The 24611-nt window shown below is 40.8% G+C and overlaps 1 protein-coding gene across 16 annotated transcripts in view; it reads left to right on the forward strand.

The window, feature by feature from the left end:
• CLASP1 (cytoplasmic linker associated protein 1) overlaps nucleotides 1–24611 on the forward strand; it is a 230265-nt gene that overhangs the window by 146494 nt on the left and 59160 nt on the right. For all 16 annotated transcript variants that reach the window (XM_048485913.1, XM_048485914.1, XM_048485919.1 and 13 more), the window contains 8 exons: nucleotides 11086–11189; nucleotides 14757–14780; nucleotides 16754–16998; nucleotides 19005–19068; nucleotides 19683–19685; nucleotides 19879–20042; nucleotides 21218–21296; nucleotides 21499–21642. In XM_048485913.1, the coding sequence (XP_048341870.1) occupies nucleotides 11086–11189; nucleotides 14757–14780; nucleotides 16754–16998; nucleotides 19005–19068; nucleotides 19683–19685; nucleotides 19879–20042; nucleotides 21218–21296; nucleotides 21499–21642 (827 nt within the window). The remainder of the gene's footprint in view (nucleotides 1–11085; nucleotides 11190–14756; nucleotides 14781–16753; nucleotides 16999–19004; nucleotides 19069–19682; nucleotides 19686–19878; nucleotides 20043–21217; nucleotides 21297–21498; nucleotides 21643–24611) is intronic.

Here is a 24611-nt window from a genome sequence, read left to right on the forward strand (position 1 = left end):
TGCACGCTGTGAAAACCTGTAATTGAAATTTTAATGTATGTTTTCTTATTTTACAAAGCATCTGCCAAAATATCAGATGTCAGTTTCTTCATTTCATAATTGAATTTGCAAAGTTGTCTAGTAGTGTTCATTACAATAATTGGTTAGATAATTTGCCAGCTAGATAATCTACCAGCTATGTCAGATGTGTTCAGGTGTGGAAAAAACGTGAGTGAAAATATAAACTTAATTGTAAGTTTAGGGCATTTTTCTCAGTTTTAAAAAGTATATCAGCATAAGCTACCGACTTTGAAACTGATAAACCATTGCTGCTGTAGCAATCTGAATGACTAAGTCTGGAGCAACGTGTGACATTTTCTTTACGGGACAACAGGAGAATGTGAGGAAAATGTGAAAAATGCAGCTGGATTTCTCTTCTGCTTCTCATTTATACCAGCACCTCTGTGGCGTTTTCCCTAGCCGCCCGGTGTCCTCAGGCCAGTGTGCCATCCCTCCTTCCCTGGGAGTTGGATTTCCTTGACCTGGGGGTTGGATTCCCCAGACAGTGTTTCGTCCCCTTGGCCCAGAGGGTCAAGAAACAACCTCGCCCACAGGGCACCTGCGTGAGTGTACCTCCTGGCCTTCCCACACAGCCAACACCCCCCTCTTAGCAGGTCCGCCTCCCTTCCCCTGGCTGACTTGAGAGTTTGCATCCTCCCCCTCTCTCTCCCTTGTTACTTCACAGGGAGAGGAGTTTCCCGGGGTTTGGCTCTCCCCTGTTGCCTCACAGGGAGAGATATTTCCAGCCTGTGTGAAAGACTCCCATCCTGTTACTGCACAGGGATGGGACCAGCCTAAACCGTGCTCTAGGTTCTGGTAGGGGGTCTGGGCTCCAGGGTCCTCTTCCCTCCTTCCCACTTCCCACCATTGAGCTGTCCCTTTCCCTTGTCTGTTCACACCACCACCCACATTTCCTGCTGCTGCGGCAGCTCCCGACTCTCCCTTTCCCACTTCCTTATATCCCTTCTGCCCTCTCATTTCTTTCCCTCTTCCCAGCTGCTTCCCCAGCCCATCTCCCACATCCGCCTTAGCTGTAGGCGGGTGGGCCCTGTCTAGTCTAAGCTGCTTCTCCAGCCCATCTCCCACATCCGGCTCAGCTGTGAGTGGGTGGGTCCTGCTGGGCCTAAAACTCCTCTCTTCCCTGCCTTCCTCTTTGAACAAGGCATCTAAGGCCTCCACCGTCCCTGCAAGAGGCTCCTCTGCAGCCTTCCCATCTCCCGCGGTGCCAGCTCTTGCATGACGCAGCGGGGCAAGTCCGGGCACTGCGGCCGAGCCCGGACAACCTCTTTATCCTTTGGTGCTAGAGACATTCACTTATTATTCTCATTTTCAGATCGTTTTCAGATCTCAAACTGAATACAACTGTTTTGAAAGAACAAATTTGTCCAGATTTGATAAATGAACTGTTATCAGATAGATGAATTATTAGATAAAAATCTTAAACACGGTTAAAAAAATTAATGGCACCCAAAGAGTTTTGTGACAATTGACATTAAAATTGTATAAGGTTTTCTGTGAATATATTGCCTTGGGAAATCTTCCTTCAGTAGTGAGGTACATTGTCTGATATTGTTTGGGCAGTAATTAAAAATTACTTTATGAGTTCTCTCTGCCCTTGGTCTAAAGGTAAGTACACTTGGAACAGATAGCATTGACTTGGTATTATTTCCTGAAATGGCTGGATCTGTAATTAAGAATGTGCTTCATTCTTTTAGGAAATCATGATTGTAAAAAAAAATTAGTATAAATAATTTTACCTTGCTGGAGAAGTGGAAGCAAGGAGATTTTGCTGTTATGCTCTTTCTTAACTTTGGGTATGGGCCATATGGGTATATGATATTAAACTGTCTTTAGTGTAATATTGGAGATGGAGTACATGTTTGAAATTTAGTCTCCCATCACCTGCAGTTGAAGGTCCCCATCCAGCAGACCCTAAAATGGGCTCTCTTTTTGAGATGATGAATAATATTTAATTGATGTAATGCATGAAACAAATATGTTTCGTGAAAGAGTTTTCCCCTATATTGGTCCCTGTTCTCCTGCATTAAGTTAGCGCTTTCTCCAAAAGTAAGTGTGATACTTTTAATGGCTATGGACTCTCGTCCATGAATTGGAAAACTGAGATTTTATTCTTGCAAGCACAGTTTCTAATGATTTATTATCAACTCTACTTCGGGATTTGGATCGATCATATCTAAATCCCATTGCTACTATGTTGATTCTGCCATGTTGTCATGATGACTCTTCTGGATCTGTGGATCTGGCAGGTGATTCATGCTTGCCAACTGCAACGGGTGTGTACATAACATGGAAGTCTTTGAAGCGATTGCTTTTGTTTTTCATGCATCATGCCCCATGACAGAGGGCGGAGGGAGAGTGAAGAACGAGCAGAGAATGTGGTCCTGCCATGGAAACTGCACTCAGTTTAGATCTCCATTCATATGCAGTGCCATCTCTTTTCACTATGTAACACCAGTGTTGGTATTAATCATGTGCATCCCCTTTGGACTGTGGCTTTTTGTTTTTTGTTGTTGTCTTGAGTACTTGTGTGTTAATCCTGTGGGTGTTGCCATTCCTTCTACTTGCAGCCTCTCGACGCCATTCCAGGTCCACTAGTGCTCTCTCCACTGCTGATTCTGTTGGGCAGTCAGGTGAACAAGTGCTAACTGCATGAATCTGCTTCTTATTCTCATTATAACACCGGCCATTGCAAATGTCGCTTAGCACTTAGCATGTGCCTTTTTAGCCACCATGAGATTTCTTTTTTTTTTGTTGTGATTCAACATGCTTTTGTCATTTCATTTTCTGTTTTATTCCACTGGTGGAAACAGTGTTAAGATGGGAATCCTAGATTTTGTAGTCCCCTTTTCTTGTAACATATATCTTCATGCAGGGCAAATTGATCAACAGTGATACAGTGTATAGGTCAGCTGTTCATCTCGGAGTTTGATTTCTCATTTTAATATTTTTATTATAAACTGCCCAGAGCCCCTTGGGGATGGGGTGGTATACTAAAATCAAACAAACAAACAAATAAATGGCCACATTCAATGTAACAGCTTTTTGATACATTAATAGTTTTCTGAGTTGAATACTTTAAAATGATTAATTGTAGCACCACTTAAGAATGATACATTTAAAATCAGTTTTACTAGAAATTTCCAAATACTTAATTTAATGACAGTTCAACACCTAGCAAGAAGAATTTAAATTCCAGGTAGTAGTACTCAAGAAAGGAAAGAAGAAAGGAAGAAAGAAAGAAAGAAAGAAAGAAAGAAAGAAAGAAAGAAAGAAAGAAAGAAAGAAAGAAAGAAAGAAAGAAAGAAAGAAAGAAAGAAAGAACATTAACATCAAATCTTCCTAACAGACTTCAATACAGCAATGAAATGTTTCTGTAAAGATAAACATCTACCAAAAGTGCAGCATAAAATTCAACTGGATTAGTGGTTCCATAAAAGGCAAATATATACAGTTATAACTTGAATGCAAAAAAGTTAAGTGTGGTGTAATGGGTAAGAGCCAAATTGGTGTACTGGTTTAGAGCAGGTGGGCTCTAATCTGGAGAACTAGACTTGAATCCCCACTCCTCCACATGAGCGGTGGATTCTAATCTGACAACTAGGTTTGTTTCCCCTCTGCTAAACATGAAGCCTGCTGTGTGAGCTTCGGCTAGTCACAGTTCTCTCAGGGCTCACCTAGCCCAACCTACCTCACTAGATGTTTGTTGTGGGGAAAGGAAGTTAAGGAGTTTTTAAGGCGCTTTGAGACTCTTTATGGTTGAGAAAATCGGAATAAAAATCCAAACTCTACTTCTCTTCTTAAAAATTCTTTCTAAAGCCCCCCAAACTATCAATGTTGTTCTTTCATATATAACTGCCTGGTGAGATTTTTCTTGATCCATAAAACCATATAACCTTAGATATCTTGTGAACTTATCCAAAATCCCTCAAACAGGCATTGCGATCAGCCCAAAAATCTACTATAAATTTATAATTGCCTAGGAAGGATCTAAAGAAGAAGAGGAGTTTGGATTTATACCCCCCCCCCCTTTCTCTCCTGTAGGAGACTTAAGGGGCTTACAAACTCCTTTCCCTTCCCCCCTCACAACAAACACCCTATGAGGTAGGTGGGACTGAGAGAGCTCCGAATAGCTGTGACTAGCCCAAAGTCACCCAGCTGGTGTGTGTTAGAGTGCACAAACTAATCTGATTCACCAGATAACCCTCCACAGCTCAAGTGGCAGAGCAGGGAATTAAACCTGGTTCCCCAGATTAGAGTACTCTTAACCACTACACCAAACTGGCTCTCAAAGGTGCTTGGTCACCAATATGACAGTACTTGGTGGAAGGGGGACAGTTTTTGCCAATTGTCCCCTTCTGAAAAACCCTCTCTTTGCCCTTCTTTATGTAGGTCCCATGTGATGCACCCTTTTCTCACTCACACAGAATGCCTACCACTTTCCACAACTTCTCTCCCACAGGTCGGTTCAGGGCTGCAAGTACGTCAGGGCATCACACATCATTACCCTTTTTCACTTCTTTTAAAATCTATAGACAGTCATAACCGTTTTACATTTTAGGCCTTCTGTCTCACTGTCCAAGCCCTCAGTACATAAGATAGCCCAGCCCCTTTTAATCATTGCTCCTCACTCAGACAGAGCTATTAGGTTTGGGATTCAAACACTGTTTCATTCACATGCTGCCACCATTTATTCATATCTTTAGCTTGTATATGTGTGTGTGGTGGTGGTGGTGGGGGGGGTTCTTTCCCTGAGACAACCACCCCACAAGGTTAACCAAACGAGTTAACTTGTTTACAATTTGAACAGATCACTGAAGAAAAACATGTAAATAATATTTCTTTTCTATTGAACTTCTGAACTGTTTCCATATTCCATCAATTGGGATCTTTTGTTACCAATTGACTTTTCCCTCTATCAGCTTTAAGCAGTTCTTCACTACAGGTTCACTCAGCCAGGCACAGTCTCAGCTCCCCAATTTGCTGTCTTCAGTTCTCGTAGCTGCTGTTTTTAACTGTCTCTGTCACTAGCATTCTGGCAGCTCCCATTGGCTGCTCTTAGGGAGAAGCAGAGTCTAACATGTCCATCATGATCTCTGACTCCCTGGAGCAGAATTTCTTGGGGATCAGTGGACTGTAGGTACAGGAAGGCAGAGAAAAAGTTCTGTTCTGGATACAGTTTATGTACTCATCTAATTTACTGCAGTAACTCCACAGCACCTAGTACTAGAGTTACCAACCTCCAAGTGGCATGTGGAAGTCTCCCGCTGTTACAGCTGATCTCCAGTTGACCAAGATCAGTTCCCTTGAAGACAGTGGCTGCTTTGGAGGATGGCCTCTATGAGATTATACCCTGCTCTGCTGGCTCCACCCCCAAAATCTTGAGGTATTTCCTAACCCAGAGATGGCAATCTTCCGGTTACCAAAACTTTATTAGAACACAAACAAGGCCAGGCCTAGGCTCTACTAGATCAATACCAGCCACAGCCAGCAACCAAAAATACAAGTAGAAAGTGAAACTAAAGCAAACACTTTTATTTTAAGGGATCATGTTAAACTTTGAGACTCTTTATGGTTGATGTTACTAAGGTAACATCAACAAATTCTCAACTGTCCATGATATAACTATTCATATTTCATCTGAATGGGCTGGTTCTTATGAATCTGAACTAGGAATTGGAATGGAGAAATATTAACTGCCAGCTCTAGAAAGTGAACCAAATTGATTTGTTTAAAAACCAAATTGGTTTGTTTTGTAAAAACTGAGGTAAGTGTGCCCCCACTTGCAAATTTAAATATCTGCAGATAGGTGCTGCTGTTGGGAATTAGATATATAGATTCAGTATCTTGTGGAGAAACTAAAGGACAGCTGGTGTAGTCTTGCTTCTGTTCCATTGTAGTAGCCTAGAGACTCTTCTGAGATGCGTCAGTGATTTCCATTTCAGTCCCCAACATTTATAGCTAACTCAAAACAGTAGAGATCTCTTGAAACACAGAGATTGACAAGTACAGAATCCAAAGTAGCAGTTAAACTACCCATACCCTTAAAAAGTAAATCATACCAATGCATACCATACTATCCTTGGTGGTGGAAAGTGCTGCCAAGTCTCAGCCAACTAATTGAGACCCTGTAGGGTTTTCAGTGCAAGAGATGAGCAGATGTGGTTTGCCATTGCATGACTCTCCATAGCAACCTGGACTTCCTTGGTAGTCTCCCATCCAAGTACTAATTAGGGCCAGCCCTGCTTAGGTTCGGAGATCTGATGAGATAGGGCTTGTCTGGGCTCTAGACTATCCTTGGTGTGATTTAATGTAGGTATTTTTATTGGGTACTTCAGAGATTTGCAACTTGATTTACTTTGCCATTCTCATTATCCCCATCTTTTAAAAAGCTATCTTCCCTTTTCTAATGCAGTCTAAAGTTGCTTAAAAGCAATAGGCAGGATTACCAGTTCTGGTTCCTTACAAAATTTTGAGAATTTTGCAGCTGGACCCTGATTCTTTTTTTGCTTTCACTGGTCCATACCTTTGCTTTGGGGTCAGTTTTATAGTGGAATGTCTTTTCAGTGCTTATAAAAGCCGCTCTCTGAGATGACAGGGATGGCAGATTCCCCTACCCCGCCTCACCAGCTGGGCTCCCAGCCGGCAGTCCCTTCTGCCCTCCTCTCCGGCTAGAGGCGTATCTAGAGAAAATGGAGCCTGGTGCAAAATCTTTTTGCACCCCCTGTCCCCCGGGCGGTCGCTGTGATGCTGGAATCCACCCCCCAAACAGCATCACTTTCAATGGTGTTTAAGCTAGGGAGCCCAGATTCTCCTTTTAAATCCATCTTAGAGAATCTGGGGTCCCCAGTTAAAACAACATTGAAAGTGATGCTTTCAATGATTATCCACCACACTGAAACAGCATCACTTTCAATGTTTAAACTGGGGACCTCAGATTCTCCCTTTAAATCCATGCCGAAGAGGGTGGATTTAAAAGGAGAATCTGGGGAAATTTGGGGGGTGCCTGCTGTCAGGGGTGCAATTGTTAAGCTAGCAGCACCAAACTTTCAGGGTATCTTCGGGAGACCCTCCTTCTGATACCACCCAGGTTTGGAGAAGTTTGGTTCAGGGGGTCCAAAGTTATGGACGCTCAAAAGGATAGCCCCATTAGGTCCAATGGGGATGGGGCACCCACTTTGGGGTTCCATAACTTTGGACCCCCTGAACCAAACCTCACCAAACCTGAAATTTTGGTGCTGCTAGCCTAAAACCTGCACCCTCTGCAGGCCAAAAACCAAAAAATATTTTTAAATACAAAAAAACCCACAAACCGGGGGTGGAGCTTCAGACATGTAATGGGGAGTTGAACCTGAGAAACCCCTTCCCCTTGCCAACGTCCTTGTTCAAAAGCTATTCTGTATGGGCACTCCAGGAAAAACAGTTCTGACATTTGAATGGTGATTTCTTTGCAAGAAAAGTGATGACGTTCAGTCATGTGCCTTCCAGAATAAATTTCAGCTGCATATTCCTTCTTGAACTTTCTTTGGGGAAAGGGTTTGCATCTTCTGAGTTCACATGACATGAAGCTGGTCCTTCCAGCTTACTGTGGGCCATGCTGTGTTCAGTGCTGTCTGTTTGAAAATGTGGCATGCAACTTAATTTTTGCCATGCACATGAGCAAAATTCATAGTCACAATGTTCACCTTCAGCACAACAGAAATGGAGATGGTAATTTCAGCTGTGGATTTACCACTAGTAACAGCAATTTTGCCTCAGTCAACGGCACAATTCAGCTGAAGCTCAGCCTTTTTCAAATCCCCTTCTTGGCAATGGTTGCATTTCTCCATCGAAATCAGTGCTACATTAAAAACAGCAACTATGACTTAGCTTTGGCTGTTTCAGACCCTCTGTGTCTTAACAAATTTCTTTGTGGAATTTTGCAAGATGCATTGCACAAGAAAATTTTTCTATTACCATGAAATTGGCTAAGCAGTACATTCAGTCCATTGTTATCTTTTCACTAGAGAATCATCTACTTGGAACAAAACAAACAAAACCTTAAAAGAAGCGTTCATATTGCTTCTGCAACTAAGCGCATTATAAAAGGGAATAGTAATAATTGCAGTTTTTCTTTCTGTAAAATATCATGTGTCAGTTATTTTGGAAGTAGCTCTTTGTTTAATCCATTTATTTTGCACGAATTTTATTTTATTTTTATTTTAGAAAATGTGCTTGTTGTAAATTTAAAATGTCTGATCTGCTAATACATTTTCAAAAGTGGAACCTACTTTAGACAGCATGGCCAGGGATCTTAAAACTATCATTTTGGTTCTGTTTGTGTTTACAATGGCTCCTCTTTTCTTTTTGTAGTTTATCTTATTCAGTTTTAGTTGCCCTTTGTGCAGAACAAACATTTATGTGGATACATGAACTGTTGTCTGAGTAAAAGCGAGCTCACAAATGCTTCCTCCTGTTCTATTGCCGTCTTGTGTCAGTTGTTAAAGAAATGTTTTTCGTTAAATTATATTATGACAAATATCTTTACTGTAGAATTCGAAAACCCAGAAGTGTTTAAATTTTGTTTTTACTTAGTTTGTCTTAAAATACTTGTATGCAAATTACTACTTTGATTCTAAAAAGTTACCTATTGCAAAGTACTATATTGCACAGTTAACTTGTGAAGACGAGTATTGCTACATTCCATTAAGGGAGGTCTCTGCAGTTTATTCACATATTTTGCAGTGCTAATCCAGGCCCGCTTAACTGGGTGGGTGCATCTTTTTGATGCACATCAGAAGTGCGCATTGGCATTTGTCATCACCTGTTGTTATGATCTATAGGTCCTAGGACATTGTTCCCATCTCTGGCCACTGTGGAGGTTTTCCTTGGCTGCAGTGCTCACTTCCTCTGCCTCTAGCACCTCTGCATACTTATGGTCTCCTTGAAACATGCTGGTTATTTTTTTTACAGAACGTCCTGTGGTAGAATTTGTAGATTTGGGAATTACCTTCTTACTGTTGCCTTGTTTTATGGACATTTGCAAAAACTATCAGATCTGTCTTTTTGTCTTGGAATAGGGGTCCCCAACCTTTTTGAGCCAGAAAACACCTTTATACCCCAATCCGGGGGAGGGGGGGCAAATTGACTTGGGAAGGTGGTGCAGGCCAACGCCAGCAGATTTGCCCTCCCCAGGGCATTAACCCTGGTGGAGGAGAAATCACACAGGGTAGGTGTGTGGCTGCTGCAGTCCCCAAGGACTCCTGAACATGGCACCCAGTGCCACGTCATTGTTTCCACATCGCCACCAGCCGTGCCACCACAGCAGGGCTGTGATGGAGATTTTCCTAGGGTGGAGCCATTGTGCCATTGCCCCAACCCCTGAAATCCATTAAATGCTGTGAAAGGTTTTCTGATGGCGGGTGGTTTTTTTGTTTTTGGTTATTGTTTGGCATTTTTTAACCCTCCCCATGCCGCCAAATATACCTCTGATTTAGAAGAAGGGTCAATGTCCTTGACAGGTGCTTGGAGGCATTAATAGGCTGGATGAGGGCCAATAAATGGAGGCTGAATCTAGACAGGTCAGAGGTGCTGGTTGTGTCAGTGGGTCTTGGGTCTGTGAAATGGCGAGACATCCTGTATTTGACAGGGCTGTATTGCCTTGGAAGGGACAGGTACGAAATCTGGGGTTTTTCCTGGACTCTGCTATGATACTTAAAGCTCAGGTGGAGTGTGGTGACCAGGAGTGCATATTCTCAGCTCCATCTGGTTCACCAGCTTCAGCCACTTCTGGACAGAGGCAATCTGGCTACAGTAATTCATTCTCTGGTAACCTCCAGATTGGACTATTGTAATGCACTTTGCATGGATCTGCCCTTGAAGATGGTTCAGAAGCTGCAGCTAGTAAGAACGTGGCAGCAAGATTGCTAATGGGTACTGCTGGCTGGATGCACAACACATCAGTCTTGGAAGGACTACTCTGGCTGCTGATTCGCTACTGTGCCCAATTCAAGGCGTTATTTTTGTCTTCTAGAGCTTTAATTTGCTTGGGCCCCAGGTATCTAAAGGAACCTCTTCTCCAATAACAACCTGGCCATGCCCTTACATCAACAAATGAAGTCCTTCTTGTAGTACCACCACCTTCACTGGTAAAACAAAAGCAGAGACCCAAGATGTCTTATTCAGTGGTGGCCCCGAGACTGTGGAACGATCTCCCCTCTGAGGTGTATCAAGCATCTTCTTTCTATGCATTTAAGAAACTAGAAAAGATGCATCTATTTTCCCTGACCTTTATCTGAACAGGTGGTTTCATCCTTCTGGTAATATGAATTTTTAAATAGGCTTTGTGACTTTTAAATAGTTTTTAAAACCTTAATAAGTTTTCACCATTTTAATAGGTTTTAATGGGTTTATAGATTTTAAATAAGTTTTATTGTTATATATTGAAATTGTTCTTAGGTTTATTGATATTTTATTACTTTTATCTTATGTTAACCCTCCCTGAGACCTTTGGGTACAGCAGGCTAAAAATATTGAAATACGTATAAATAAAATAAATAAATATCAGTATCAGAATAATGGGGAAAATACTCATATGCTAGACCCAGAAAGCTTTCTATGAAAGTAAATACAAAAGGTTGGAAAATTCAAAAAAATGCTGGGAAGAGATCTCCAATGAACATCATGGAAATTTTGTTAATAGTGTTTACACTTCATTCCCTGAAGAAATCAGTATGCTATCTTAAAGCCAGTTTAATAAAAAGACACCTTGAAATAGATCCAAAGTCTTCCCCTTTCCACTTTGTTCAACAGAAAATTATCCAGAACCCAATAGTGTTTTTGGGATCCAAGCTTATCAAAAGGTGTGGGGTTTTTTTTAGTTTTTTCTGTTGTAGTCGTACTATCTCATAGTGACCAGTGCACAGTAGTGTCTAATAATAGCTGAAGCATTTGCTGGTTGTTGGTGAGTTCCTGGTTAGCAGCCTAATTATTGTTCCAAAGTACTGGAAACTTGTTTAATGATGTCTTCCATTGTTCTCTTTTGTGCAGACCGGTTTGGGCTTGGACAGTCAGGCAGGATACCTGCCTCTATGAATGCCATGCGAGTCCTCAGCACAAGCACGGATCTGGAGGCTGCTGTGGCTGATGCACTGGTAAGAGGAAAAACACAAAATGCTTCCAACACCAGGAAGCCACTTAAAGTTGCCTCCTGTATGTATGATGTTTCTTCTTGGTTTATAACTGTTCTTTAAACGTTCCGGTGTACGACCCTGTTGAAATGTTTCTTTGGAGTTTTCGCATATGTGAATAATATACAATATATAATATACAGCCAGAGTTGCTGTAGTAACTGCCAATGGTGTTGAGAAGATGGCTTGAGGGAGTTAGGTGCCTATAGTCTGAAATATATATATAAGATGGTAAAAAACTCAACTGTTGGAACTCACCACTTTTATGCAGAATGGCTCATCAGTTTTGACTCAAATAATGGAATGTAAAAGTATAACCAAAGTCCGTGAATTCCTTGTTGTGTTTAACACTAGGTTGCTGTTTTTTTCAGGAGGCTGTAGTGTGTTTTCCTGATGGTCGCATATTCATGATCTGAACATGTCTTGTCACGGCTCGCCTTGACCGTGTCTTTGTTTGTGGTCTCAAATAAGGGGTGCTTTGTTTTGTATGTTATAGTTCTCTCTTTGAAGAGTTCCTTTTCTTGGCTGTCAAGCGTAATTGCCCAACGCTTGTCCCAGGAAAAGTGGTGGCAGAGGAGTCTTTGCAGCTTTAGGGATCCAATAACTTTTGCCACATTCTAGATTTTCTTGATTTAATTTATATGTGGGAGCTGCTGCCATAAAAGGTAGTAATTTTGTTGAATTTGATTGCATTGAATTTTGTTCAGAAGGGGAAAAAATTAAGCGCCAGTTACTTTATGCTTTTCCAATCAATTCCTCATGGATTGTTGTACTGTCAGGAAACCGGGAAGGATTAGTAATTTCCCAACGAGAGATTGTATAACTATAGCCCAAGTGACAGCATTTCTGAGAATTAGGGTGACATTATCACAGACTCTTGAGGATTGTTTTTGTCACATTGCTTGTAGAGTTTACATTCCTGTTGATAATCTAAAATGGCAGCTTTTGACCAACTTCGGTCATTGCATATAAGTGATGACATTGATTGTATCAGTAACTCAAGCTAGTTACTGCACTTTAAACCTAACATGAACACTGCCTGCATCTGGAGCTTCACCTATTACACAGGAAGCACAAAAAGTGACAATCCATATACAATTTCTGTCACAGTTTATTTATAATATCCAAATCTTTTTTTCTTTCTGTTCTCTGCATTATGGAAGAGTCTCCTTTCATTCATTTGAAGGTCCACTGACCTCACAAATGGAAAACCAAACTATGACCTCACAAATTAGAAAACCATGTAGAAACCTTGGAGATCAAAACTACTTGCGCAATGAGAGGAGAAGTGGCAACAAAATATCTTGAGCTTCCTCTGTGCAGCCTTCCTCTTGGACAGTGCCGTCTACCCTTCTACCATCCAACTGTGTACTGCATGCTTCTCGGCTGTCCTCTCTTCTCTGTCTTGAATGGGTGTCAGCCACTGTTTCTACGCACCCACTCTCTTTCTCCCATAAATGGTGGCAGCTTTTCTTCTCCAGCTGCTGGTTGTGATACCTGCTCCCCACCACTGTCAGCTGTTCCCTCATTCATCTACCTCCTCTCACTTACCTGGCTTTTCTCTTTTTATTGGACCTGGGTGGCAGCTTCCAATTTTTATTTGCCTGTGTGTTCATGCTTTGGGGAACAGCTGCTGATAGTGCTAATACCTACCTCTGGAGTTAAGATCCCTAGAAACAGTTGGTCTGAGCATTTATAGAGTGAAGGTGTACAGAGCATCTTTTGAGTCTCTCCTTACAGGGCACTGTGTTGTGAATGTATTGATCTAGCTGACACTGTTGTTCTCCAAAGTCTCATTTAATGATGTGAGCACACTGTGTGCTGAGTCCCTCCACCTCACCTAGTCAGTATCCAATAGTGAACTTGAACAGAAACATGAAGAAAGTGTCACTTGTATGTATCAGGTGTCTCAGAATACTTACTGTGCAATGTCTGTCTTCCTTCATCTTCTCCACATAGCGAGATTGCATATATGTGTTTGCTATCCTAAATGTGTGAGTGTGTGAGGCATGCTGACAATAATCAATTACTGACAACATAATCTGTAAATTCAGTGTAGATTCAGTGCCTTATGAAAACAAGAAGGCTGATTACCTTTAATTCAGACAAAATTTGAATATTTTCTAGATTAATAGTCCTGTGATTTAAGAGAACTTTGGCCTTGCATGATTACAGGTTTTCTAAGGAGGCATTTAAAATTCCAATTTTGCTCTTCTTAACTATTTTGTTGCTCAAAAATTAATGTTACCCAATATTATACCATGCAGAATCACATGTCATAAAAATCCTGCTAATAACATAACACTGGAAATATTTTAAGAATTTGTATTGTTTTAAAGTGGCTTTAATAACCCAGCATTATTCTTGAATTTAAAATTTACCTTATCTTAATTAAAACTATTTGACTGATTAGTACTTGTGGACCATTCCATCTACGGAAATCTTGCCACTGTTAGTTTACACCAGTCAAGGTTTCCCAATTTCTTTCAATGACCATCACATTAACTGTTGTTTTTAAGGATATACTTAAAACCTCTTAAAAGTGTGAAGTGGCCCACAGCTATTCAGCAGGATGCTCTCTGCCCTTAGTTTCTTTTTGCTCTTGGCTTGTCAGACACCCATTTCACTTTTGTTACTAGTTCCTGCCCACTCCCTTTCCTTGCTGAAGTTATGCTTCCAAGCAGCCTTGTTCATAGGATACGATCTTTCCCACCATATTTATGGCGTAGAAGCAGTGTTCCAAAAATGTTTTATCCTACCAATCAAGATCTCAGCCAACATTCTGCAAGTAAAATCCTGTCTCTTGAAATGTGCTTATTTCTGTTCCCGTAAAAGGAGATCGCTGATCCTAATTCAAAGAATCTTACTGGAGACCCAAATAGCAAAGCTAAAACTGGTATTAAAAAAGTGTTGTTGCTCTGCTGGTCATGGATAAGCATGAAAAATTTTGAAATGAAGACTTTTCAGATATGGTGGAGGGAAAAGTGAGTTGGTTGTAAACGGGAACTGGAATTTTGGAAGCAGTTTTGTATTTGGCAAACTTCAGGCAGAAAGAAATGTATTACGGTAGTTTCTTTGAGTTCAGTTATTTGAGGCCATAAAGTGTGTTATCTTAGTCCAGTATGTGACATCTGAGGAACTTTCTCTGAATACCAACGTGAGGAGAGACAGAAGTCCAGTGGTAGTACTCCAGATCTTTTCCCTAAATGTTACAGAAGTATCACTTGCCACAAGGTGGAGAGAGAGCATTAATGGTGGCATTAGTGAAGTCAGACTGCTAAACATATTTTGTCTTTACAAAAAACGCCTCCAAAAAGGACTTCACTTGCAGCAGGAGCAGACGAGTAATCAGTTGGCTGTCATGCTTTGCCATTTTAATGTTCTGTTGCTTGATGTAAAGTGGCTGAATTGTATTTTTTATTTGCTAAAACATTTGCTTGTACAATTTTGTTGCAAGAACAATCCCTGCATAAGCTTCTGACATAATTCTTTATGCTTTCTCCCACCCCTTCAATATTTTCCTGCATACAGCTCTTAGGAGACTCCAGGAGCAAGGTACTAGTACTATCTTAACTTTTTTTTTTCTTTTCTGACTTTTTTGCTTTTCCTATTATAAAACTATTAGAGCTCATGTCTGGGATTCTGTTATACTGCATAAATGATTTTGCACTGTTAACAGTAATGATGGATATGATCTCTGTGCCTTTTATGAGCCAAGAAACCCAAAATGCTTCAATGGATTTAAGCATATGTGCCTTCACACTTGTTAAAATGAGATTTTCAAGCTATTTAAAAATTTTGGGCAAGTATGAGGAGGCAGAAGGGAATGAAGAATGAAAAACAATATAAAATATAATTTAGATGGCTGATATAATAATATTATTATAGTATTATATATTATATGATCTGTATTATAGGCCCAAGATGTCTGTAGTACTGTTCTAGGTATTAAGGCCCTATATCCTCATCAGTGAGACTAGCTGAGCTCTGACCACTCATTTCCTAGCTTTTCTTCTCTATATTGAGGATTAGATTTAAAAAAAGGAGTCCTTAAAAAAAGGAGTCTTAAGTACAAGGTTCTAGAGCTAATGTGTCCTTACAGCAATTTTGCCCTGGATTAATTTTTCTATTTATTTGGAAATGTCTGTGCCACCTCCCTAGGGACCCCGACCACAGTGGCTTATGATATAAAAAATATAAACACCATGAAGTTACCGAAGTCCAGCATTCAAAACAATGCCAGAGCATAAAACACATATCATGGAGTAGCACTAAAAACATCCCTGGCCCCAAGGACATCCGGTTGGCCTCAATCATAGTCAGGGCTTTTTCAGCCCTGGCTCCAACCTTGTGGAATGCTCTTTCAGCTGACACCAGGTCCCTGCAGGACCTTACTCAGTTCTGCAGGGCCTGCAAGACAAAGATGTTCCTTTGGTTGAGGCCTTCCATGGGTCCATTTGATCCATCTACAGCTGTCCTCCCTTACCTAGCGCATTGCCATCTTGCGCTTCCCTCCACTTCTCCCCTCCCTGACAGATACCGATTTATACTGGGACGGGGGCGGGGATGGAATGTTTTTTAGGCTGGAATTTTTTTATAGTGTGCCTTCAAAAATGGTAGGTTTTAAATGTTAAAGTTGTTATATGTTTTTATTGTGATGGTTTTAATGCTACTGTAAGCCACCTTGAGCCTGGCCCTGGCTGGGAATGGGAAGGGCAAAAATATAATAAAATAAAATCAAAGATAAATATCAGGCTAGAAACAGTATAAAACAGGTCTGTTTGGTTGCTGATTTTTTTAAAACCCATCCCTTTATTAAAACCTCAGTTGATAGAAATGCTTTGGCCTGGAACCTCAAAGAAGGTACTATCGCTGTCTGCTGAGCACAATAACAGTGCCACCACCAAAAAAGCTTTGCTTTGGTTACCATGCCTCACCTCTGAGGACAGAAACACACAAAGCAGGATTTGTGTGGAGGATCTCAGCTTGCAGACAGGACAGTTTGGGAATATATAGTAGTAGTTGTGGCAAATACTCTAAATGGTAAATTCTCCAATGAGACTTTCAGCCCATGTTTGTGTCAGCAGGGTTTCCTGGACTAGAGTTTCATAATGTTATTGAAGTCTGAGTTTGCCATTAATTTCAGCAGTGCCTTCTCCAAGGAGTCCTCATATTTTTTCCATTGTACACTGGCATTATCTTTGTTGATTTATGATGGAATAACTTACAAATTCATTTGAACGTAAATAAATTACTGAAAGGAATTGTCTCATTTGTTCAACAGTGAAGAAATAGCCATCAGCCATCAAAGCATTGTGCCATTCCTTATGGTTTTGTCTGGCAAAGTTGTTCATTTGTCTGGCCCATTTGGGGTCTGTGCCAGTCTTCAATAAGGTCCCTGATCAACCTTATTGAGACTTCTGTGACATAATTACCAACAATGTCCAGTGTGCTTCTTGATCAGTTTGTGATTTTTTAGTGAAACCAAGTAAAATTTATTAAGTTCAGGGTTTATTTCCCTTCTCCAGAAAAAACCAGTGAGACGAAGATATGAGCCGTATGGGATGTATTCTGATGATGATGCAAATAGTGATGCTTCAAGTGCTTGCTCAGAACGTTCCTATGGTTCCAGAAACGGAGGCATCCCACACTACTTGCGACAGACCGAGGATGTGGCTGAGGTCTTAAATCACTGCGCTAGTTCCAACTGGTCTGAGAGGAAAGAAGGGCTAATAGGCCTACAGAATTTACTGAAGAGCCAGAGGACATTGAGGTGATTGCTTTAATATAGTTAGGAGACAGTTAATCCAAGGATAGGGACACTAGTGAAGGTCTGTAAACTTAACGTTGACCAACTAGTGAGTTTTAATTTATCTGTGGTTGACTAACTACCTTGAGCCATATAGTTTATTTTAATACCTATTCCTTGAATTGCATAAACCAAATTATAGACCAGCTGATCTGTTGTGTGTGTTAAGGTTGAGTAGTGAAGAAGTGGGATTCTACAGGATTCTAATGTTGGCCAGCAGCGGAGAAGCTCCCAGGGGGCGGGGAGGCATGCGACGCACCGGGGGCACAAATTTGGGTCATGTGGGGGGCGCAAAATCCCCCGGCCCCTCCCCCTTCCCCCCCGTGGCGCCCCCCCCACACACACTTACTTTAGGAAACTGAGCAGGCTGGAGAGCAGGCCTTCCTGGGAAAAGCAGGAGACCCTGGGAAATGTAGTTCCCACCAGAACAGGAAGGCCTGTTCTCCAGCCTGCTCGGTTTTCTAAAATGAGTGGAAGTGGAAAAAGCACCGCCACGGGGGGGAGGGCGCCGTGGGGGGGGGTGCCGCAGGGGGACCCTGGGAAATGTAGTTCCCACCAGAACAGGAAGACCTGTTCTCCAGTCTGCTCGGTTTTCTAAAGTGAGTGGGGGGGGGCCGCCGCCGTGGGGGGGGGAGCAAGAGTGCACACCAGGCGCACTCTGGCCCATCTACGCATTCTGTGGGCCAGTGGGGTCTGTGTTTCTAGGGTTCAGCTATGCAGTAATAGTCAATGAAAGTTATTAGTAGCGCAAAGAGGCCTTCGGGATATTATTAATACGTTTGAAATGCTTAGATGTTGTTTGAAGAATTTTCATGTCCATAGCAGCTTTTGATATAATATAAGCTGTAGAAGAAAACCTGTATCTTATATTTATAAAAACAGTAAACAGATTTTCTGTTTGAAGTTCTTTGGGCAAACTGAAAGGTAAGAGAACAAGATTTATATTTTGTTAGTACATCTTCAGAATGTTGCACAGTTCTTCCCATTGACCAAGCAGATCATTTAACTGAGAAAAAGACTGAGTTTTTTTGTTCCTCAGAGAACTTGCTTAACTTTCATGAGTCTTGATGGAGATATGAAACCCAGACTGCAGGGGAATACTGCAGTCTTTCCAAATGCACTTGGAAGATTTTGGCATTGTCTTCCAACAGAAGTTTTGCGGATAGGCAAAGGGCACCTAGTTCTTTGCAGACTCAGACCTTAATGGTATATGCTGTTCAAACTGTCTGTAGTTACTCTTCCATTCTTTCATTGCTGCTGTTCCAGACTTCTTCCTGGCATCCTAAAGAGCTCTATACCCAAAATACAGTTGGTTATTTAAAATCATGTTTCACAGCCAACCCCTCAGGCAATTCATACATATGGTCCTGCCTGACTCAACAGGTTGTCAGACAGCTCTACTGTTCGCATGTAGACCTTTCTATCCCTAGATCATGTTTGATGGTTTTTACCCAACCCATTGGACCTTCATCATAACTTCTCATTCCACCACCTATTGTAGCCTCACTGTTCCTCTGCTTTCCCATTTCTGTCTGCTTAGCAGTCCTAATTTCTGTCCTGACAGCATAAACCTGTTTTCTATTTTCCGGTTGTGAACTCTCTTTTCAGTAGTTCAACTAGTGGCTGTGCATGGGTAGAAATGTACCTGACAGAAAGGCTCCCAGCAAGGCAATGGGGAGCACCCAGTTTTTAACCCATTATATTATAAAATTTGTCTTTTTTGAGGAAAAATTAATAAAGCAATATCTGAACAGAGTCAAGTTCAGATAAATAACCTGACCCTGAATATTTGTGATATCTAAATGCCACTGTGATATATTTTGTGGTCACTGGTGTAGCAGTAGAGAGAAATGTCATAGTCTAAGAATTGTCTTATGCTGCTATAAGTCACAACAGATTTCCTTCTCATATTTTCCACATATCCTATGTCAGTTCTTAAGTAATCTCTTTTGCATGTTTGTGCATTTCAGCCGAGTTGAGTTGAAAAGACTATGTGAAATCTTCACGCGCATGTTTGCAGACCCTCACAGCAAGGTAAAATCTTTATTTATCTTTACGTTATACTCTTTATTTTTTGAGAAATCATATATTCTTGTGAATTTGATTCGCATGTAGCATAATAAAACTATACTGTTAAAAATTGAGTTCTGTCAACTCTGTGATTAAGAACTTGCTTATATTCTGAGGCAGGATTTGTTTTGGGTGGACTTTTCTTAGAGCTTCTTAGTAAAGGGATTATAAATTTAATCAAGCAATCAATAACTCAACTACAAACAAGACCAGTATAGTCTTGTTCTTGAATAGTGGTTCAGTTCTTGTTCTTTAAATGAGAATTATGCAAACAGGAGGTTATCTGGGGTGGAAATGACATCTTAATATGTAATGATAAGATGTTTTGAAATATATTTCTTGCATGAGTGAGGGGATCAGTGAGCGTTTTAAAAATATACCTTCAGAACTGTGGTAAAATACTCTTCCTCAAAATTGTTAAACTTTCCTTGAATGGTTACTTTATCTGTGTTTGCAGGCGGGGGGAGGGGGCATAGATGGGACTGCCCTAGAGCAGTTGCCTTCAACTATTTGTGTTTATGTACTAATGAATGGTTTGTTTTGTTGCATGGCCTGCTTTGCGGTGGAATTCACAACAGAGAGTAAGTGTATTCTCCTTCTCCTTCCCAACCTCACCTCTTTTATTTATTTAATGTGGCACTTCTAGAAATTTACAGTGCTAACATGAGTTCTAAGAACTTCTTTCTTTAAACAGATATCACAAGCTTTTTCTTTTGATCGTGTGTGTTATTTTTAACCCATGATTTAACCCTTTGATCTCTATATGACTTATAGGTTTTCAGCATGTTTCTTGAAACCCTGGTAGACTTCATAATTATTCACAAGGATGATTTGCAGGATTGGCTTTTTGTCCTCCTGACACAGTTACTTAAGAAGATGGGAGCTGACTTGTTGGGATCAGTACAAGCAAAAGTGCAGAAGGCTCTGGATGTAACCAGGTAGTCTGGCCATAAACAGCATGGATGATTTGTAAACCTTCCTTTATTTTATTTGTTTACGTTATGTGTCGTTTGCCTTTCTCATTGGAATTCAGGGTAGATTGCACAGAGTGAATGCTGCAGTGCTGTTAAACAGAATCTCTTTACTATGAGTTAATATTCTAGGAAGCTGGAATCATTCTGCTAGACCCAGGATGGTGATTTCACATTTTACCTATACTGAGCTGGGTCTGATCTTCCGACAACTGTGGCTTATATGGGAGTGATTTTCAGCAATTTACCATACCCACTCCAGACTTCTGATTATCCCAAGGCTGTTCTTGGTGATCTTTGGTCCCCAAGCAACAGCATTTTGATGAGTAAGTCTACTCCACAGATAGAAATCCTTGCTCATCAGAAATGTTCTGCAGGATTGAGACCTACTGTCCTGATCTTTTTATAAGTCATGCCAGTTTTTCATCAGCCAACAGCTATGTTGTGCTCTGTCATTACATAACTCAACAGATGTTGTTCATCAGCACCAGTATTGTTAACCTTTCTTTCAAGAGGTCACATGAAAGTATCACTGAAACAATGAAGGGCTGCCTGTATCTGTTCACAATGGACTATGTGGTGCATATACGTATAAATTAGAATGAGTGTGTACTTACTGGGCAAATTATTGCCCATTTGGTCTCCAAAGCATCTTACAATTTAAATCTGTAACAGTATGCAGTTCAAAGTAATTTGTAGAAGACTCTTTGAGGGAGTTCTACAGTTTTGCTTTAGGACAGAAGTCCTTGCATTTTTGATAGAGATAGAGTTCTTCATTGAATTCTGAATTAAAAAGGGGACGAGCTGATTGAAAGATGGTGACATCTCCCTTATTCCAGTTCTAAAGCATTCAGTTCTAGTCCTCTCTCCAAGTCTTATCCCCTGACTGCTTACAGCTACTGCAGCTATTTGTCCAGATTTGGCATGTTTGGTTCTCCATCTTTTACTTTGAAGGGCAACTGCTGATCCTAGACAAGATCCTTTCAGTATGGGAATGGAACAAGGGAAAAAGAGAGGGGAGAATAGCTCAAATATTCTTCCCCTGTATTTTGGTTGATTATATACTGAATTTTTGTATGTTGGGTTTTGTAACGAATCTTGTAACTAATAATTAATACATTTCGTTTTCTTTGTCCCTGTAGGGATTCTTTTCCATTTGATCAGCAGTTTAATATCCTGATGAGGTTTATTGTAGATCAAACCCAAACACCAAATCTTAAGGTAAGAAAAATCTTTGTTCTGAAACATGTCCTTCTCTGATCGCAAAAGTGTATTACACAGAATGGGGAAAGTGATCTTTTTAAGGAATTTCAGAAAATCTACAGATAGTCCACAGTAATCAACAATGATCCATAAGCTACTTCATATGAGAATGGAAGATTTTATGTTGTCATTCCTTACACAAGTATTCTGCTTGCGTTAGGTAAAAGTGGCAATCCTCAAGTACATTGAATCCTTGGCTAGACAGATGGACCCAACTGATTTTGTGAACTCCAGTGAGGCAAAACTTGCTGTTTCTAGGATTATCACTTGGACAACAGAACCAAAGAGCTCAGATGTGAGAAAGGTAAGTTATAGCAATGAGAGGGGATATCAGGTGGATAAATTGTTCTTTTCATATGTGCATTGTAAATAAATTTCAAACACCATTGTGAAAAAGTGGTGAGAGGACATCTTTTAAAACTATTTTAATTACTATCCTCTATTTTTAACATCATTTTAACTGTCATATGACCAGATTGTCAGGTTGAGGTCAGTTTGACATTTTATGTGCTAAAAACATCTGATTCTGTAACTGATATATCCACTGGAAATTACAACAGCTATACAATTTCCGATATCTGAGCTTCCACTACAGCTAGAACAAAAACAGGCCCTAGAAGCATATTTTCCAAAACTTGGCAGGGGCTTTTTTCTTCTTCTTTAATATTTGATTTGTGTAATTTATCTAAAAATAATAATTAGTTTCAAGGAAGTATTTTAAAATGTTTGCAAGTACCTAATGTTTTTTCTGTAAACATGTGGTTTGTATTACTGCAATATTATTCTTACTCCCTTTCTGAAGCACCTTTCTGAAGGTTCTCCATTTGCCCAGAACTATACCAATATTAGCCACGGAAAATGGTTGGGTGCTTTTATTCTTATACGTTTGCATCCAATCTGAATTAATCCATGGGAGGGCTTCAGGAGCAAGTGTTTTGCGTGTGTGTGTTTGTTTGACAGAGCGGTTTACAGTTCATAACACACGCGGACACACATGCACGCACACACACATATAAATTATATTAAATTTATACTCCACTCATCCCTTGCTGCAGCCAGGCTTGGGGCGGCTTGCATACAGTTAAAAATCAATCCATAAAGTCAACTTTCAAATTAAGTCAACCATCCGTATCCCCTAACATACCTATGAATGTGGTAATTACCTTCAGTCTATACATTGATCCTGGGGAACAACATATTCAGAAAGGGGCATTCTAAATAGTAGATGTTTACAATGGTAAGTGGTCGGGAGGCCAGCGACTGATGTTATACCAGTGGGTAAGTTGATGGCCTCAACCAAAGGAACGATGGAACATCTCTGTCTTGCAGGCCCTGTGGAAATGATTAAGATCCCACAGGGCCCTGGTGTCAACTGACAGAAAGTTCCACCAGGCTGGACCCAGGCTGAGAAAGCGCTGGCTCTGGTGGAAGCCAGCCTAAGGTCCCTAGGGCCCAATTCCACAAGTAAGTCCCATCCAAGGAATGAAGTGACCTTCGTGGGCAGACCATGTAAGGCCTTCAACGGAAAATTAACACCTTGAACGTGACGTGGAATTTTACTGGTAACCAGTACAGTTGATCTAAGATAGGAGTAATGTGCTTCCTCACTGAAACTCCAGTGAGGAGCCTGGCTGTTGCATGTTGGACTAGGTTTAGCTTCTGAATGAGATGCAAGGGTAGGCCCACGTACAGCAAGTTACAATAGTCTAACCTGGAGGTGATAATTACATGAATCATTGTGGCTAGATTAGCGTGGGAGAGGTAGAGGGCCAACTGTCTGGCCTGGTGAAGATGGGAAACACCGTTATAGCCACATGCGTGACCTGAGCCTCCATTGATAAGGAGGACTCCACAAAATTTCTGTGTGTCCAAAGGGGCAGTTTGTGTGTGTTTGGGGGGTTTTGCTTTTGTTTTTTTAAGGGTTTTTTTCATGGATGGAAGGAAGCGTGACTTTTCCATCCAACCCAAAATTGTTATTCCTGGGAGATAGGAAGTCACGCTTCCTTCCATCCATGAAAATTATAGGAGGATCCTAGCCAAAGACCCAGACAAAGGTGTTAACAAGGAAATTGTATATGAAGTTATGGATCACAAACTGGAAAAGCCAACCCATTCCCTGTGATGCTATTCTCCTACATGCTTATGCTGATTTACTTCTCTTTCTGATAGAGATCAAAAAGGTGACTCTTGCTATAGCTAATTGGCTTGTGAAAAGAGAGCAGTGTAGCTTTAAGGCAGTATGTCACATGGTCATGTGACGTCCAGCATGTCACATCAGACATCCTCATTGTTGTACGCAAGGTAAATCAGTCTTTGCAACTGTTAAGTCAATAAGATCATATATGAAGGGAAGAAAAAAACACCAAAACTGATAAGAGAAACTGCCAGTGACAAATCAGTATCTGTGGGGAAATTACACTGTCCAAACACATGCTTTGTAAAAGAGAAAAATAAAATTAGAGCTGATTGTGTGAAATTGTATCTCCTCCTCAACTGCTTTTTGAATTAAATACCACTAATAAGTACTTCAAGCGAGCATCTGAGTGGAATTTGCATATTTTTCCTTCCCCCATTATCTACAAAGTTTAATGATTTATTTTGAGTTTTATATACTGCCCTTCCCACAGTTGGCTCAGGGCTTTTCCCACCTTCTAATACGCAAAGCAATACAATATAAATAGATTAACATCCACCATTTAAATATACATTTAAGATTAAAATAGCATTACTATAAATGTAAAAATTCAGAAATTTGAAAGCATTACAGTATCGTAGGTATTTTATCCAGTAAAGAACAGCGTGAGTCAATGTGAACAGAAGCCAAGGGAACAGGCTATCAGTGATTTCCAAGTAACAAGGGAGCTAAAAAGGAGGAAAACAAAAGGAAATGATGGGAGGGAAAAAAGAGGAGTTTGGATTTATACTCCACCTTTCTCTCCTGTAAGGAGACTCAAAGGTGCTTACAAACTCCTCTTCCTTCCTCTCCCCACAACAGACACCTTGTGAGGTCGGTGGGGCTGAGAGAGTTCCGAGAACTGTGACTAACCCAAGGTCACCCAGCAGGAATGTAGGAGTGGGGAAACAAATTTAGTTCATCAAATAAGACTCTGCTGGTCATGTGGAGGAGTAAGGAATCAAACCCAGTTTCCCAGATTAGAGTACACTTGCTGTTAACCATTACAGAGGGGGAAAGGGGGAAAAAGAGGAATGGGGGAAAGAAAGGGGAGGGTGAAGAGGGGGTTTGTTGACCATATCGCTGTAGCTGCCTCAACC

This window comes from Sphaerodactylus townsendi, linkage group LG02, assembly GCF_021028975.2.
Source record: "Sphaerodactylus townsendi isolate TG3544 linkage group LG02, MPM_Stown_v2.3, whole genome shotgun sequence".
Classification (NCBI taxonomy): Eukaryota; Metazoa; Chordata; class Lepidosauria; order Squamata; family Sphaerodactylidae; genus Sphaerodactylus; species Sphaerodactylus townsendi.